At 43.5% G+C, this 13,991-nt stretch overlaps 2 protein-coding genes across 2 annotated transcripts; both read left to right on the top strand.

Annotated features, from left to right (window-relative positions):
* Positions 1–22: 22 nt before the first annotated feature.
* On the top strand, positions 23–9,415 carry dhx37 (DEAH (Asp-Glu-Ala-His) box polypeptide 37). The gene is made up of 27 exons (XM_056591468.1): positions 23–191; positions 404–506; positions 590–759; positions 981–1,093; positions 1,215–1,590; positions 1,814–1,962; positions 2,246–2,338; positions 2,584–2,680; positions 2,831–2,944; positions 3,273–3,489; positions 3,610–3,708; positions 3,903–3,967; positions 4,208–4,349; positions 4,472–4,548; positions 5,026–5,258; positions 5,389–5,500; positions 5,627–5,733; positions 5,990–6,178; positions 6,683–6,807; positions 6,951–7,067; positions 7,158–7,330; positions 7,553–7,667; positions 7,827–7,964; positions 8,378–8,472; positions 8,563–8,636; positions 8,737–8,834; positions 8,960–9,415. The coding sequence occupies exons 2-27, from the start codon at positions 404–406 to the stop codon at positions 9,034–9,036; spliced, it is 3,468 nt and encodes a 1,155-aa protein (XP_056447443.1). The 5' UTR covers positions 23–191; the 3' UTR covers positions 9,037–9,415.
* Positions 9,416–9,928: 513 nt separating this feature from the next.
* On the top strand, positions 9,929–12,865 carry ufd1l (ubiquitin recognition factor in ER associated degradation 1). The gene is made up of 12 exons (XM_056592249.1): positions 9,929–10,033; positions 10,269–10,401; positions 10,483–10,515; positions 10,609–10,730; positions 10,956–11,086; positions 11,185–11,257; positions 11,374–11,442; positions 11,567–11,635; positions 11,727–11,777; positions 11,888–11,976; positions 12,088–12,172; positions 12,343–12,865. Exons 1-12 carry the CDS (start codon positions 10,031–10,033, stop codon positions 12,415–12,417), a joined length of 933 nt encoding a protein of 310 aa, XP_056448224.1. The 5' UTR covers positions 9,929–10,030; the 3' UTR covers positions 12,418–12,865.
* The last annotated feature ends 1,126 nt before the right edge of the window (positions 12,866–13,991 follow it).

The following is a 13,991-nucleotide window of genomic DNA, read 5'->3' as shown; positions in this document are numbered from 1 at the left end:
GTTTAATGGAAGCACATTTTGTAGCGGAACCTTTACATCGGGGTTGTTCGTTCGCGGACGAGTATCCGCTGGGGACAAACGTGAGATTTGTTTACACGTGAGATCCGAAGCCTGTGCTGGACTGCTGGTTCTTATTTCGTATACTATATATACGCTGTTGATGAAGTGTTCTGTGCTGCACTGAATAAAAGGTACACCTTTCATTTCTGTTTAAATAAAACATTACAATTCCGGTGTTTAGCGTCCTAGCAAACAATGTACCGATACAGCCTACGTTTTTGTTGTATGGTTAACGTCACACATAATCTGGTCATGTTAAGAATTCCACACTGTATTAAATAGTATTATTACGCATACAATCCTCTCTGGTATATGATTGATTAACTCGCATTTTATGTCCAAGATGGGGCGACTGAGAAAGAAGTACAACTGGAAGGGAAGGCAACAAAATGAAAGTCAATCTCCAGGAGGCGATGGGTCGACAGATGTTGTAGTCGAACTAGGAGGTGAGAATTATGATATGTGGCACTACCAGAATGATGCCCTATGAGCCCATCACTAAATACTAACCCTGGATTCCATCCAACAGGTGGGGAGAAACTAAAGGGTGTGGATACCTGCAATGCTCTGGTCCTACCTTCCAACAAAGCTAAGAAGAAGACAGTTGCAGAGAAACCGATTTCAAAGAAGAAGCCCCTAACCAAAAAGCAGAAGAAACAGCTTGAAAGGGTGCTTGTTGTTAAGGAAAAGAAAGTCCAGGTATGTGATGGTCCTCAAGCAGGAATACCGTGCATCCATGTTCTTTGAGAATTTTTTTTAAATCATATCATAGTTTAGACCCACCCAAATACGTCTTATTTCACTCACACTGTGAACCTCAGGTTTGAACTCTGCTACTGTCTACTCGCGTAGCAGCAGCTGATACATTCTTGAAAGTGTGTACATAAGACCCATTTTCTCATGATATTCTTCTGATACAGAGAGCAGGCATATTGGCCAAGTTGGCAGAGTTTCAACTTCCGGAGTCTGAGCTGAAGATGCTGTACACCACCGCCAAACTGGGAACAGGAGACAAGCTTTACCAGAACAAAGGGTGTGTACTTATGCTTGTACATGCAACATTGATGATAGGACAAAAATATAGCAAGAATCAATACAATTCCTATGAGTCTACTGCGAAATTCGAATAGCAGCTTTTTGTTGACTTTTCTCAGGATGACTGATGAGGTGGAAGATGGAGGCACAGCGCCAAAGATAAGCAGCCTCAGTGGAGTGAACAGGAAACGCAAATGGAAAGAAGAAGTGGAAGAGGAGGCGGAGGAACAGCAGGGAGAGGAGAGCAGCGATGCGGACACTTCCTCTGACGATGACGATGATGATGGAGAAGAAAAGGCGGCACAATCTGAGCACCAGGCCTCCGCCGGCCAGGAGACAGACGTCAAGCAGGAGCCTAAAGGAGTAGAGGCAGTTGCACACAGCAGTGAGCCAAAGGAGGTGGAAAAGTCTGCTCAACAGCCAAAGGATGGCCCTGTCAGAAAGCCATCCCAGCCGGCTGTGTTTGTTCCGGTTGATAGAATGCCAGAAATACAGGTACAGTGTCACTGCATGATCCACATCTCATCTGAAGTCCCTCCTTGACTCTTGGCTGCCAAAATCCTAGAAAAAACTAAATTAATTTCAAAATTGCCGTTACACTTATTCCAACCAAATATCAAATGGATGCTTCCACTGCAGATTATTTAATTCATGTTTCTGTCATAGTGGTTGTTGTTTTTGTGCAAGGAGTTCATTAAAGGGTTTACTTGATCCACAGGAAGCTCGACTAAGGCTTCCAGTGCTGGCAGAGGAGCAGGTAATCATGGAGGCTGTGAGAGAGAACCCTTGTATTGTCCTCTGTGGAGAGACTGGAAGTGGAAAGACCACGCAAATGCCTCAGTTCCTGTACGAGGCCGGTTATGCCAGGTAAGGGCCACCATTTTCGTGTCATCATCATAAATTATTATGTTATTATCAACCCCTTAAAATTATAGATTGGGATTATATAGGTCATATTTAAATCAGGTCAATGCCCAAGAGCATATTTTAATTACTATATGCCACCATGTAACATTACACCATAAAAAATCATGATGGTTATATTTAGGCTTTATAATTAAGCCCAAAACTAACGTTGCCTCTAGAAACAGCCAGTCAATATCCAGCTTCACTCATCAAATCAGCATTTTTTTCTTCATGTTTTCTCCAGTGGAAAAGGGATTATCGGCATCACAGAACCCAGGAGAGTGGCGGCTGTCAGCATGTCCCAACGAGTGGCCATGGAAATGAACCTTCCCACACAGTAGGTTTCTTCTCCCCAAAGTTGTAGATCTAACGTGTTAAGGGTGTGCTGAAACCAATAAACATTGTATTTCTTTTCTTGTAAGCATTGTTGTTTAAAGTATTATCATTTAGTCAAAGAAATCTGTCTTGAGAATATGAAAGTAACACAATTACTTATTACTAAATATTGAGCACCTTTTTTAATTACAAATCCATTTGCCGTGGTGTATTTCTGTTCTAACATGGGGTGTGTTGTGTTTTTAGAGTGGTATCCTACCAGATTCGTTATGAAGGGAATGTGACCACTGACACAAAGATCAAGTTCATGACTGATGGTGTTTTGCTGAAGGAAATTCAAAAGGTAGGTTTAGAAATGATGGTTGGGAGCAACTTTGAGTGCTATGTATTGAAACAAAAGTGGAAACACTATCTTCAGGCAAATGAATGAAAATAGTAAAATTTACTTTTCAATTGACAATATTCCTCATTCTTTATCTTCCTGGCTCTCTAGGATTTCCTGCTCCAACACTACAGTGTGATAATCATAGACGAAGCCCATGAAAGGAGCGTATACACAGATATCCTGATCGGCTTGCTGTCTCGTATCGTGCCCCTCCGAAACAAGGTAAAAGCGTTTCTAGTTATGCACAGACGTGATTCAATAGAACATATGTGGATTGCTTTTGAAAAAGTGAGTAGACCACTCTTCTGCGTCTCTCTTGTTCTTTTTTTGTAACCATGGTTGGCTTGCCATGGCTTTGGTTATTATCTACTTCCATTCAACCATGCACTCTGTGCCACTAACAATACAGTCCACATCCCATGCTGAGCCTTTAGTTGACCCCTTCTGGGCGATGACAGTCCATCCCTGCTGCGTTATAGTGCGTTGACCGTCCCTGGGGAGCTGCGCAGGGTCAACCTAACCTGTGTGTTGGTTGGGGCTCCCCCTCCAGAAAGGCCTGCCCATGAAGCTGATCATCATGTCGGCCACTCTGCGGGTGGAAGACTTCACGGACAACAAGAAGCTGTTCCCGTCCCCGCCGCCCGTCATCAAGGTGGACGCCCGGCAGTTCCCCGTCAGCATCCACTTCAACAAGCGCACGCCCATGGAGGACTACGTCGGAGAGATCTTCCACAAGACCTGCAAGATCCACCGCATGCTGCCGCCAGGTAGCCGCACGACCCTGCCCCGGTTAGGCACGCAGAGCTGGGTAGATAAGACGGGTTTCCTGCATTGGTGCGTTCTCTGTATGGCGGTGTGATTGACTGGATATGGACCTCTCCCAAAAGGTGGCATTCTGGTGTTTCTGACTGGCCAGGCAGAGGTCCACGACGTGTGTAGGAGACTGAGGAAAGCGTTCCCTTTCAGGCGGTCTACCACAGACACGGGTAAGAATAAGAAAACACACACACACACACACACACACACACACACACACACACACACACACACACACACACACACACACACACACACACACACACACACACACACACACACACACACACACACACACACACACACACTCATTCCGTCTTGTTCATAACCAGAACGCCTCTAATCAGACTATTGCTTTGGTCAGGTGAGGAGGAGGAGACCTTCAAGGATACTAGGAGGTTTAAGAAGGACAAGCAGAAGCAGGCTGTGGTAAGACCATAAAACTCATTGTCCTTTTCAATAAGAATAACAAGTTATTTGGGGGTGAGGATAGGAGTTACAGAACCTTTCCAATAGGTATCCTTGAGCCCGATTCCCCATGCTTCTACCTGCTCCTTAATGATGTGCACAGGAGTTCATGTCTTATTCAGTCATCACATGTATGATAGTGGCCCCTGTGATCGTGGATGGACTCAAACACAATACGTGCGTTTCCCCTCCGGTGCCCAGGCCCTGCCGCGGATCCACCTGGACAACTACTCTGCCTTGCCCGTGGACGAGGGCGACGAGGACCGGCTTGCCGGAGTCGATGACGACGAGTGCGGCTACGAGGGCTGCGAGCTGGACCTAGGGGAGGACGAGGGAGACCCGGGTAAGACCCACCGTGGACTAAAAGGACCCATCTTCAGAATTAATGATTCATATATGTATTGGTTACATATTTCTGTTTCTGTTGATTATATTAATGGAGGTTGTCTTCTGTTGTTTTTGTAGATGAGAAGGCGGATCCATCCATTCCCCTCTATGTCCTGCCCCTCTACTCACTCCTAGCCCCCGAGCAGCAGGCAAAGGTAAGCAGGTTGTCCTGAACACTTAATTACATAACGAGAAAGAAAAAGATAGGCTACATTGAGAAATATAACTCCTGTCTATAAAGCCAATATAATGTAATACACTTATAAAGCCGCCAATGATGTATCAATTTGTTCCTAATTCAAATATAAGCTTTGCTGACCTTTCTTGTATCTAAACACATTTTGCGAATGAATGAGTTCACAAATATAATAGTGCCAGACAAGGAACTACTGCTAGGAATTATGTTTCCGCATTGTGGGTTATTTCATAATTGTTAGTCATTTCTGGTCCTTGATTCTGATTGGCTCAAAGACGTTGTAAAATAATCTGTAAACCCTCATCTGTGACTGCATAGCAATCCTTTTTTTATAATGAACGTGCCGCCGCTCTCATAATATGCTAGCCTGTGTTGCTTGGCAACCATTTAAAACCACAGCCTCTCATTGCTTATTGCTTCCTCTCTACCTGTGCAGGTGTTCCAGGCCTCCCCGGCTGGAACCCGCCTCTGTGTGGTGGCCACCAACGTGGCCGAGACTTCCCTCACCATCCCCGGGATCAAGTACGTGGTGGACTGCGGAAGGGTCAAGAAGCGCTACTACGACCGCGTCACCGGGGTCTCCTCCTTCAAGGTGTCATGGACCTCCCAGGCCTCAGCCAATCAGAGGGCCGGCCGAGCTGGCCGCACGGAGCCGGGCCACTGCTATAGGTCAGGCACCGTACAATGTCGAGGTCACGCGTCCCGCCTCCTGCTCCAGAGAGTCCCTCTCTTCAGTGGCTGGCTTATTGACACGGGCGAATGTGCAACTACAGTATGTTTTTCTTGTTGTTTTTTGTAGGCTGTTCTCATCCGCAGTGTTTGGGGACTTCAGCGAGTTCTCTGAGGCGGAAATCACCCGCAGGCCTGTAGAAGACCTGGTTCTGCAGATGAAGGACCTCAACATTGATAAGGTCAGTGAAGAAGAAGAATCCAAGCCAGGCTTGCAGCCTCCACATTTGCAACAGAGAGGTCTTCCCTGTGTATTGTAATGAATACCTGTGTGTGTGTGTGTGTGTGTGTGTGTGTGTGTATTTCAGGTGGTGAACTTCCCCTTCCCCACCGCTCCCTCTGGTGAAGCCCTTATGGCAGCCGAGCAGCTGTTGGTCTCACTGGGAGCTCTGGAGGAACCGCCGCGCACTGGAAGGTAGAAGTCTCTCTTCATTTGTTTCCTCGCTTTCTCTCCCTCTACTCGCATTGAAATTGCCAAAGAAATGTACGCTGATGGAGAATGCCAGCCCATAATAGTCTGACTCTCGTATAGGCGATGAGGAAGTTAATGATGAGGCAGGATTGTATTGGTTTCTATAGCACTGAGTTTATAGAAACCACTATCATTGAGTTTCGTTCACACTATCATTATCACATTGTTTGACCCTCTTTCGAAATGTTCCATTTCCAAGGGTCAAAGACATAGAGCGAGCCAAATTGAGTTGCCCCGTCACGCCGCTGGGTAGGGCCATGGCCTCGTTCCCTGTGGCTCCGCGCTTTGCCAAAATGCTAGCCCTAGGGAGGCAGCAGGGCTGCCTGCCGTATGTCATCGCCGTGGTGGCGTCCATGACGGTCCGGGAGATATTCGAAGACCTTGAAAGGTGGGCAGCTGCACGTCAAATAAATGTATTTATTTTTTGCATGGTTTGTTGGGTTTAATCTAGGGTTAATTAATCGAACGATTAATCAAATTCAAATCGAAATCGCGATGAAATAGAACGCGGTTTGCAAATCGCAAATGCTGCGATAAATAGTGTTTTTCTGGTCTGTTACTGAATGGAAATCAGTACGATTCATTTATTTTTATTTTACAATTCAATAGTTAAATAAAGAAGTTTATAATAAAGATTAATCTCAACATATCTGCCTGGCCTAAAAGAAAGTTTTTATGTTGACTGCTTCCAATGTTGTGTTGGTCATACTAAAGAATGATTTATTTCTCTTTTAGTGAATAATACACAACATAAGGAACTTAATAAATTATAAAAATCGCACATTAAATCGCAATCGCAATATTGGTCCAAATAATCACAATTCGATGTTTGCCCCAAATCGTTCAGCCCTAGTTTAATCGGCGCATCACCATTCTCTTCTCGCCTCCTCAGGCCTGCAGCGAGTGAGGACGAGAGCTCGAAGCTGGCCCAGAACAAAGCTCGCCTGATGCAGATGAGGAGGCTGTGGGCGGGCCAGGGCCCTTCACTGCTGCTTGGGGACCTCATGGTCCTGTTGGGTACCCAACATTTACTCACACGTCGATAATCTCATGCTGTTCACCCTTCTTTTCGTAGTTCATCGTTATGTGATTGTTGCATTAAATGCATATGTGACTTCATTTAAGTGTGTGTGTGTGTGTGTGTGTGTGTGTGTGTGTAGGTGCCGTAGGGGCGTGTGAGTATGCTGGCTGTACACCCCAGTTCTGTGAGACGAACGGCCTGAGGTATAAAGCCATGGTGGAGATCCGGCGACTCAGAGGACAACTCACCAACGCAGGTGCAAACACACGCACACTATACACACGCACAAGCATGCACTCTATACATTAACACTTGCGTAACAATTGTTTGTTTATTATATTACCAGTGAACGCAGTGTGTTCAGAAGGGGGCGTGTTTGTGGATTCCAAGATGGCTCCGCCAACAGAAAGCCAGGTGATTTGTTTGCGTCAGATATTGCTGGCTGGGCTGGGGGACCATCTCGCAAGACGCATACGAGAAGAGGAAATACTGGATCCAAAATGGAAGAATGGCTACAAGGCAAGTACAACGCCAATACATTGGGTATCTTGAGACTTTTGACCTTCTCACTCCTTTTTTTTTTCACTTTTAATCAGCTTAATATGTCTGAAAAGCGTCAATCCTTTGCCTTCGACCAAGAGCTTAAGGAGAGAAGGATATTTGGCATACTGAACATTTGATGCAAACCTGGCCGCCTAATCATGGATTATAAACGAATCAGCTTTTTATTTCCGTTTACAGACACCTCTTCTGGATGACCCAGTGTTCATCCACCCCAGCTCTGCCTTGTTCAAAAAACCACCTGAGTTCGTAGTCTACCAGGAGGTCATGGAGACGACCAAAATGTACATGAGAGGTAAATGTGGATGAAGACCTCCGTCTATTGCGGTGGTGTTGTCTAGACTCTAGAGCTCTCTGCTGTAGAGTAACAGAGAGGGACTTGTATGGTGATACACACCAAAATGTGTTGTACCCATTATGCTGAATTCAAAGTCCAGCTGCTCGTCTTCCTCAGTCGTGTCGGCGGTTGAGCCGGAGTGGATCCCCCAGCTGCTGCCCCAGTACTGCCATTACGGACCTCCCCTGGAGACCCCGGCCCCATGGCTCTGTCCCTCCACAGGCACCATCAGAAGCCACTGCACCAGCACGTTCTGTAGGTCACCGTTCTCTGTAGCCCTGCTCCATCAAGTCCTATACCTTAACATGTGGTTCCCGACTGTTTTGGTCTGAAAGGGACCTCTCTTCTCAGACCAAAACAGACCCTTTTTAATACGGCATCCATTACATCATTTTAACAAATCCACATCTGTTAATATCAACGCTCCAGTGAACGTATGCGCAAATTGCGCATCGCGCCACACTAAGTGATGAGGAGATTGCTTATGGCTACGAATCATTTCAACTTTCAAACCTTTAACGTTATTATTCATAAAAACTCCCGCTATCCCAAAAGCATGTTAGGCAACCCTATATATGCATATCAGGCAGCCCCAGAGTTGGGTCCTGTCCCCGGGGGGGAAAACGTAACCCTGTCTGCCTCTCCATCAACTCGGCTATCTTTTGCAGACCGTGTGGCGTGGCCGCTGCCTGCCGTGGAGAAAGCCTACCCAGAAGGCCTCGACCGATTCAAGCTTTTTGCCAAGTTCCTCCTCGAGGGAGAGGTACAGCAGCAGCACATCCGGCCCACCTCCAATCTCCAGAGCTTTCCTGCTTGAGCACCTTAATAAAATTGCGTCCTATTTATTTTGTAGGTGTGTCTCAAGCTGAAGAAAAACTGCAGCGTACTTCTCTCAAACCCTTCAATCATGATGAAGACGTGGGCGAAGTAGGTTTCAAAATGCTGTTGAATTATCATGCCCATTACTTGCTGCATGTACCTCTTGATAATAAAACAAATTCTGCCTACTCTTGCTATGCCCCTACAGACTGCAGCCAAGGACTGAAGCTTTGCTGGTAGAGCTGGCGTCCGAGAAAGTTGACTGCCGAGATGCCCTTTTGGCAGTTTGGAAGGAGAAAGAAAAATGTATGGTCAAAAGATAATTGGTTGTATTTGAATCTTAGTAGTCCATCATTATGTACATACCTGACCTGCTTGATAATATGCCATCTAACTAAGCTCTTTTTTTCATGTCCTCTCTTTCCTTTAAGTCCTCCTGTCTGCGTACTGCCAGTGGCTACCTGAATCCGTACATCAGGAAGTGGCTAAGAGTTGGCCACCTGTATAAAGGAATAGATCAACCTATTCAGGAATACAGCTGAGGATGATTCATTTCAGAGACTTCTGACCAGTCACCAAGAGACATGACACCCCCAAGTCATAATGAATTCCAGATCCTGTTGCCATTCATCAAGTGTTTCTCCTACTCCTTTTACAACTTCCTCTTAAAGTTTCACCTTTTATATATCTGAATTGTACAAACAAAATGTTTTATCCCTGTTATGACTTCTAACTGTGTGTAACAGTAGACTGTTTTCAAGCCTATCAGATTCGGTCTTTGTAAGACCCAATAAAAATGTGGCTTTGAGTAAGATTGGGATGGATTTTTGTGTGTCAAGCATTTGCATTATACAACAATTGTTAAAGAAGAGCTCTCTAAATATACCAATATACCATACCGTAGTCAATTTATTTGATGGATTTTTGGCAAATATATATTGACTCATGGAAAGAGACGCTATTGGCAAGGTAGGAAGGCCTATGTGCATCAAATGTTCTAGCATCTGAATATAGTCCTTTAGGCACAATCTAAAATGATGCTTTGCTGAGTAATCTTTACAAAAAGTTTCAAAACTTTCTAAAAGGCTGTTTTAATATCATCAGTGGTGTGGTGGGAGAATTTTGATAATATTATTAGCATTACTTTAGCTATTGTATATTATATAGATGGTATTGTAATTGAAAACATTTTATATCTACTATTATATTACTAATGTAATGTATTTATTTATATTTTTAGGCTAATTCGATTTGCTACAGCTGTGTGTTTATAACTATACCAGAGCTCTTTAAATATTATATACATTTTCTATGATCTATATACTATATCATGGGTCGGAGGCACCGATTGGATTGCAGTTGATGTCGTCACTTTTGGTTGCCATTCACTTCCGGGTTGAACGGAAAACAACAATTGTATATTGGTCCGACTCTGTGTTGTTTCATATTTGGACCCAACAAAACAGCTTTACTTGAAGCTACCTCAACCCAGTCCGACCAAAATGGTAAGTACCCGTCATTATGATATCTTTAAACACTATAGTGTCTTAACATTGGAGATCCCAGCGCTGGACATGAGCAGAAGTGGCTGTTCAATCTGTTTCACTGAAAGATGCCCTGTCATGATAAACACATAACCTAATATTATGTGTCCTACCCGACGATATACCTTGTTCACATTCAGGTACACTGTGGTTTTCTTGACCATGAGTTTTAAAATATTTGTTCTCTTATTGACAGTTTTCCTTCAACGTATTCGACCACCCGATGCAACGGGGATTGCAGAATCGGTTCTCCACTCAGTACCGCTGTTACTCTGTGTCAATGCTGGCAGGTCCCAATGACAGATCCGACGTTGAGAAAGGGGGCAAAAGTAAGACCTTATACCTCATACCTATTCAACATGGACATTTTCCAAGAATGTGCCATAATCAATGAAACTTTTTCCCCTTAGTTATAATGCCACCATCAGCTCTTGATCAACTAAGTAAGTCCGTCTTCTATACACTCCTTTGACATAATAGTATCACATTTCTTTAGGAATGTCCTAAGGGTTTTGCCTATTTCCTGTCCCATACAGGTAGGCTTAACATCACCTACCCCATGTTGTTCAAGTTAACGAACAAAAACTCTGACCGAATGACACATTGTGGTGTTCTGGAGTTTGTGGCGGATGAGGGAATCTGCTACCTCCCACACTGGGTAAGATATAGCAACAGGTCTGAAGTGAAGGTTGAAAGGACTTTGGATGGGATAGAATTGTCAGCTCATTTGACCAAATAAAACTCTTAGCTGCCTCGCTCTAGCCTGGTCAGATAATCCTGATCTTGCAAGTTTCAGTTTTCATCTGGCCACGATACTGTTCAAATCAGTACAAAATGTTCGGTTGGTCAGTGACTTTATGGTGTTTTCCGCTTGTTTCTGCAGATGATGCAGAATCTCCTACTGGAGGAGGGAGGTCTGGTCCAAGTGGAAAGTGTAAACCTGATGGTTGCCACCTATTCCAAGTTCCAGCCACAGAGCCCAGACTTCCTGGATATTACAAACCCCAAAGCAGTGTATGAGAATAGTGACATTAACGATCTAGTAATGCTAAGATAGGTCGTTAACATCTACAACATGCTGCAAATGTTAAGCATATCTATTTGTTTTACAGGTTAGAAAACGCCTTGCGGAACTTTGCCTGCTTGACAACCGGGGATGTCATTGCAATCAACTACAATGAAAAAGTAATATATTTTTCTTGATGTTCATCCTTTTAATAATGTTCACCACTGTAATAATGGTAAAAAGGCCACCATGCAAGGGTAGTAAAACTTATTCCCCCCCCCTTTTTTTCTTTCAGATCTATGAGCTGCGTGTTATGGAGACAAAGCCAGATAAAGCTGTGTCAATCATTGAGTGCGATATGAATGTAAGACCATCTATTTGTTGGCCTTCACACAAATATATAATTATTATTAATAACACACACACACACACACATGCACACGCTTGAGTATGGCTATAGCTCAACTGTAACTTTTGATGTTGTACAGGTGGACTTTGACGCTCCTTTGGGTTACAAAGAGCCAGAAAGAAGGCCTCAGCACCACGAGGAGCCTGTGGTAGGGGACCGGTGGGACCTTTTATGTGCATGTCTATTCTATACGTTTCCATCACTCACTACAAGACTTGTGCTCTCATGTTGCCTTGCAGGAGGAAGAAGGGGATCCAAACAGCTATGCTGACATGGACCTGGGGTTCAGAGTGAGTATTGACAGTGGTAGTGGTGTGTGCTGAATTGGCCAATATGTATTTCCATGAATATACCACTACATTGCAAGATTAACCTACACTCTGTTTTCCCTTGACTATAGGCTTTCACTGGATCTGGTAATCGCTTGGATGGCAAAAAGAAGGGCATTGAGCCCAGCCCCGTCCCCATTGATCCAAATGACATCAAAAGGTCAGACATAAGGCTTGGTTTATGCTTTAATGCTATAAGTATCATTTGTATCATTTGAAAAATAAAAAAATATGAATTACAAACGGAAATACATTTCCTGTCCCCCAACAGAGGCATTCCTAACTACGAGTACAAAGTTGGAAAGATCACCTTCATCAGAAACTCAAGACCACAGCCTAAGAAACTGACAGATGATGTAAGAAGGATTTCTGTCTGTTCCTCTCTGTTGACTAGCCCATTAGTAAAGCTCCTATTAATCCATTTGGTTGATTTTTCTGTTCTGTATCAACACATTTCTAATTCATAAAAGCTGTGTCATTGAAATGTAGTCATGCATACGATGATGTTGTTTCACATACCTTACAGGAGGATGCTCTGAGCAGATTCATTGCCTTCTCTGGAGAGGGAAAGTCGCTGCGCAAAAAGGGCAGGAAGCCGTGAAGATTTAATTTTAATATATGGAACTGGATTTTGTGTGCAAGCGCACCACACCTACACTTAAGCAATTAAAAGTGGTATTTTGAGACAACAGGGATATGCATTTTCTGTCCCTTTTTTTTCATCAATGACAGGATTGCAACAATTTTGAATTAGGAATTACTCTGGCAATGACAAAAAACTGAACATGAATTTGTAAACACAATGAAAGTATGTGTTTACTGTTTTACTTTACTTTACCAGAGATGTTAAATAACCTGGCCTTCATGTTTTTGATCTTTTTGAAACCCTGGACAATGGCTCTTCAACCACCTGACTGCTTTTAGTGCAAGAGATCAAACTATAAATAGGACTTATGAGTTAACATTGTGAGATTTCATTCCTTGATGTGAAATTATTTTCTTTTTTTTTCATTTATAGACAAAATAAAGATGTTATTCAATATAAAATGTGTATGTTTTTTTTTAAATATATTTTGGTTTGTGGAGTGAGAAGCCTACCGTTAATAATGCATTTATATTTGAATCATGCTTTACACAGGGCTTATCTTTTTGCCTTCCGACTTGCACGTGATAAGGAATAATACAATGACTTAAGACGTATTTATACACAAATTATGTACACTTGTTAGAGATTGTATGTGCATCCCTCAATTTAACTGCCTGCCGAACCGTTTGGTAGAGCACATTTTACGTCACAATATCTTATTGATAGGAATGTTTAACTTAATTCAACCTGATTGAGCCATCTCTACCATTCGGTCTAGGTATGTTATCCCAAAAACATCCACTAGATGTCCCTGTTCCAATAGTACGCCTTTTAAGTCTCACTCAAAACAGGAAATCTGAAACAAGAAAATAGCTCCCATCATGTGGACGGCTTTTAGTTAAATTTTGAAAGGTAGGTACATTTTTTCAACATATTATAGTATCAGAAAGCTTACTGAACAGAATGATGTTAAATTATTCCACAAAATAAACTCTTTTACATGTTTAATAACTCTTTCTATAATAATAATAATAATAATAAATTTTATTTATAATGCACTTTATATTCAAGAATCTCAAAGTGCTTCAGAGAAAAAAATACCAAAAAAACTATTAAAAAGGGGGAACCTCAAAGAAAGTTTAGCTAAATGCTCTTTTAAAGAGATGGGTTTTGAGGTTCCGTTTAAAAAGAGCTGTAGTCATGTGGAGCCCTCAGGTGGTCAGGGAGGGCGTTCCATAGTCTAGGGCAGCAGCAGAAAAGGCCCGATCACCCATGGTGCACAGCTTCGTATGTCGGGTTTGGAGGGTGTGAGTGGATCCTGAACGGAGTGTACGTGAGTTTGTCGGGGGGGTGAGGAGTTCCTGAAGGTAGAGGGGGGCAAGTCCGTGAAGGCACTGGTGGGTGAGGAGGGAGACCTTGTACTCAATTCTGAGTGAGACAGGGAGCCAGTGCAGTGATTTCAGGATGGGGGTGATGTGGTCATGCTTGCGCACCCTCATCAGGACCCTGGCAGCACTGTTTTGAATGTATTGGAGCCTCTGGATGCTCTTGCCAGGGATCCCAATGAGGAGTGCATTGCAGTAGTCCAA

This window comes from Gadus chalcogrammus, chromosome 6 (genome assembly GCF_026213295.1).
Source record: "Gadus chalcogrammus isolate NIFS_2021 chromosome 6, NIFS_Gcha_1.0, whole genome shotgun sequence".
Classification (NCBI taxonomy): domain Eukaryota; kingdom Metazoa; phylum Chordata; class Actinopteri; order Gadiformes; family Gadidae; genus Gadus; species Gadus chalcogrammus.
Note: the sequence above shows the minus strand (reverse complement) of the source record. Positions and strands in the feature narration are given on the sequence as shown.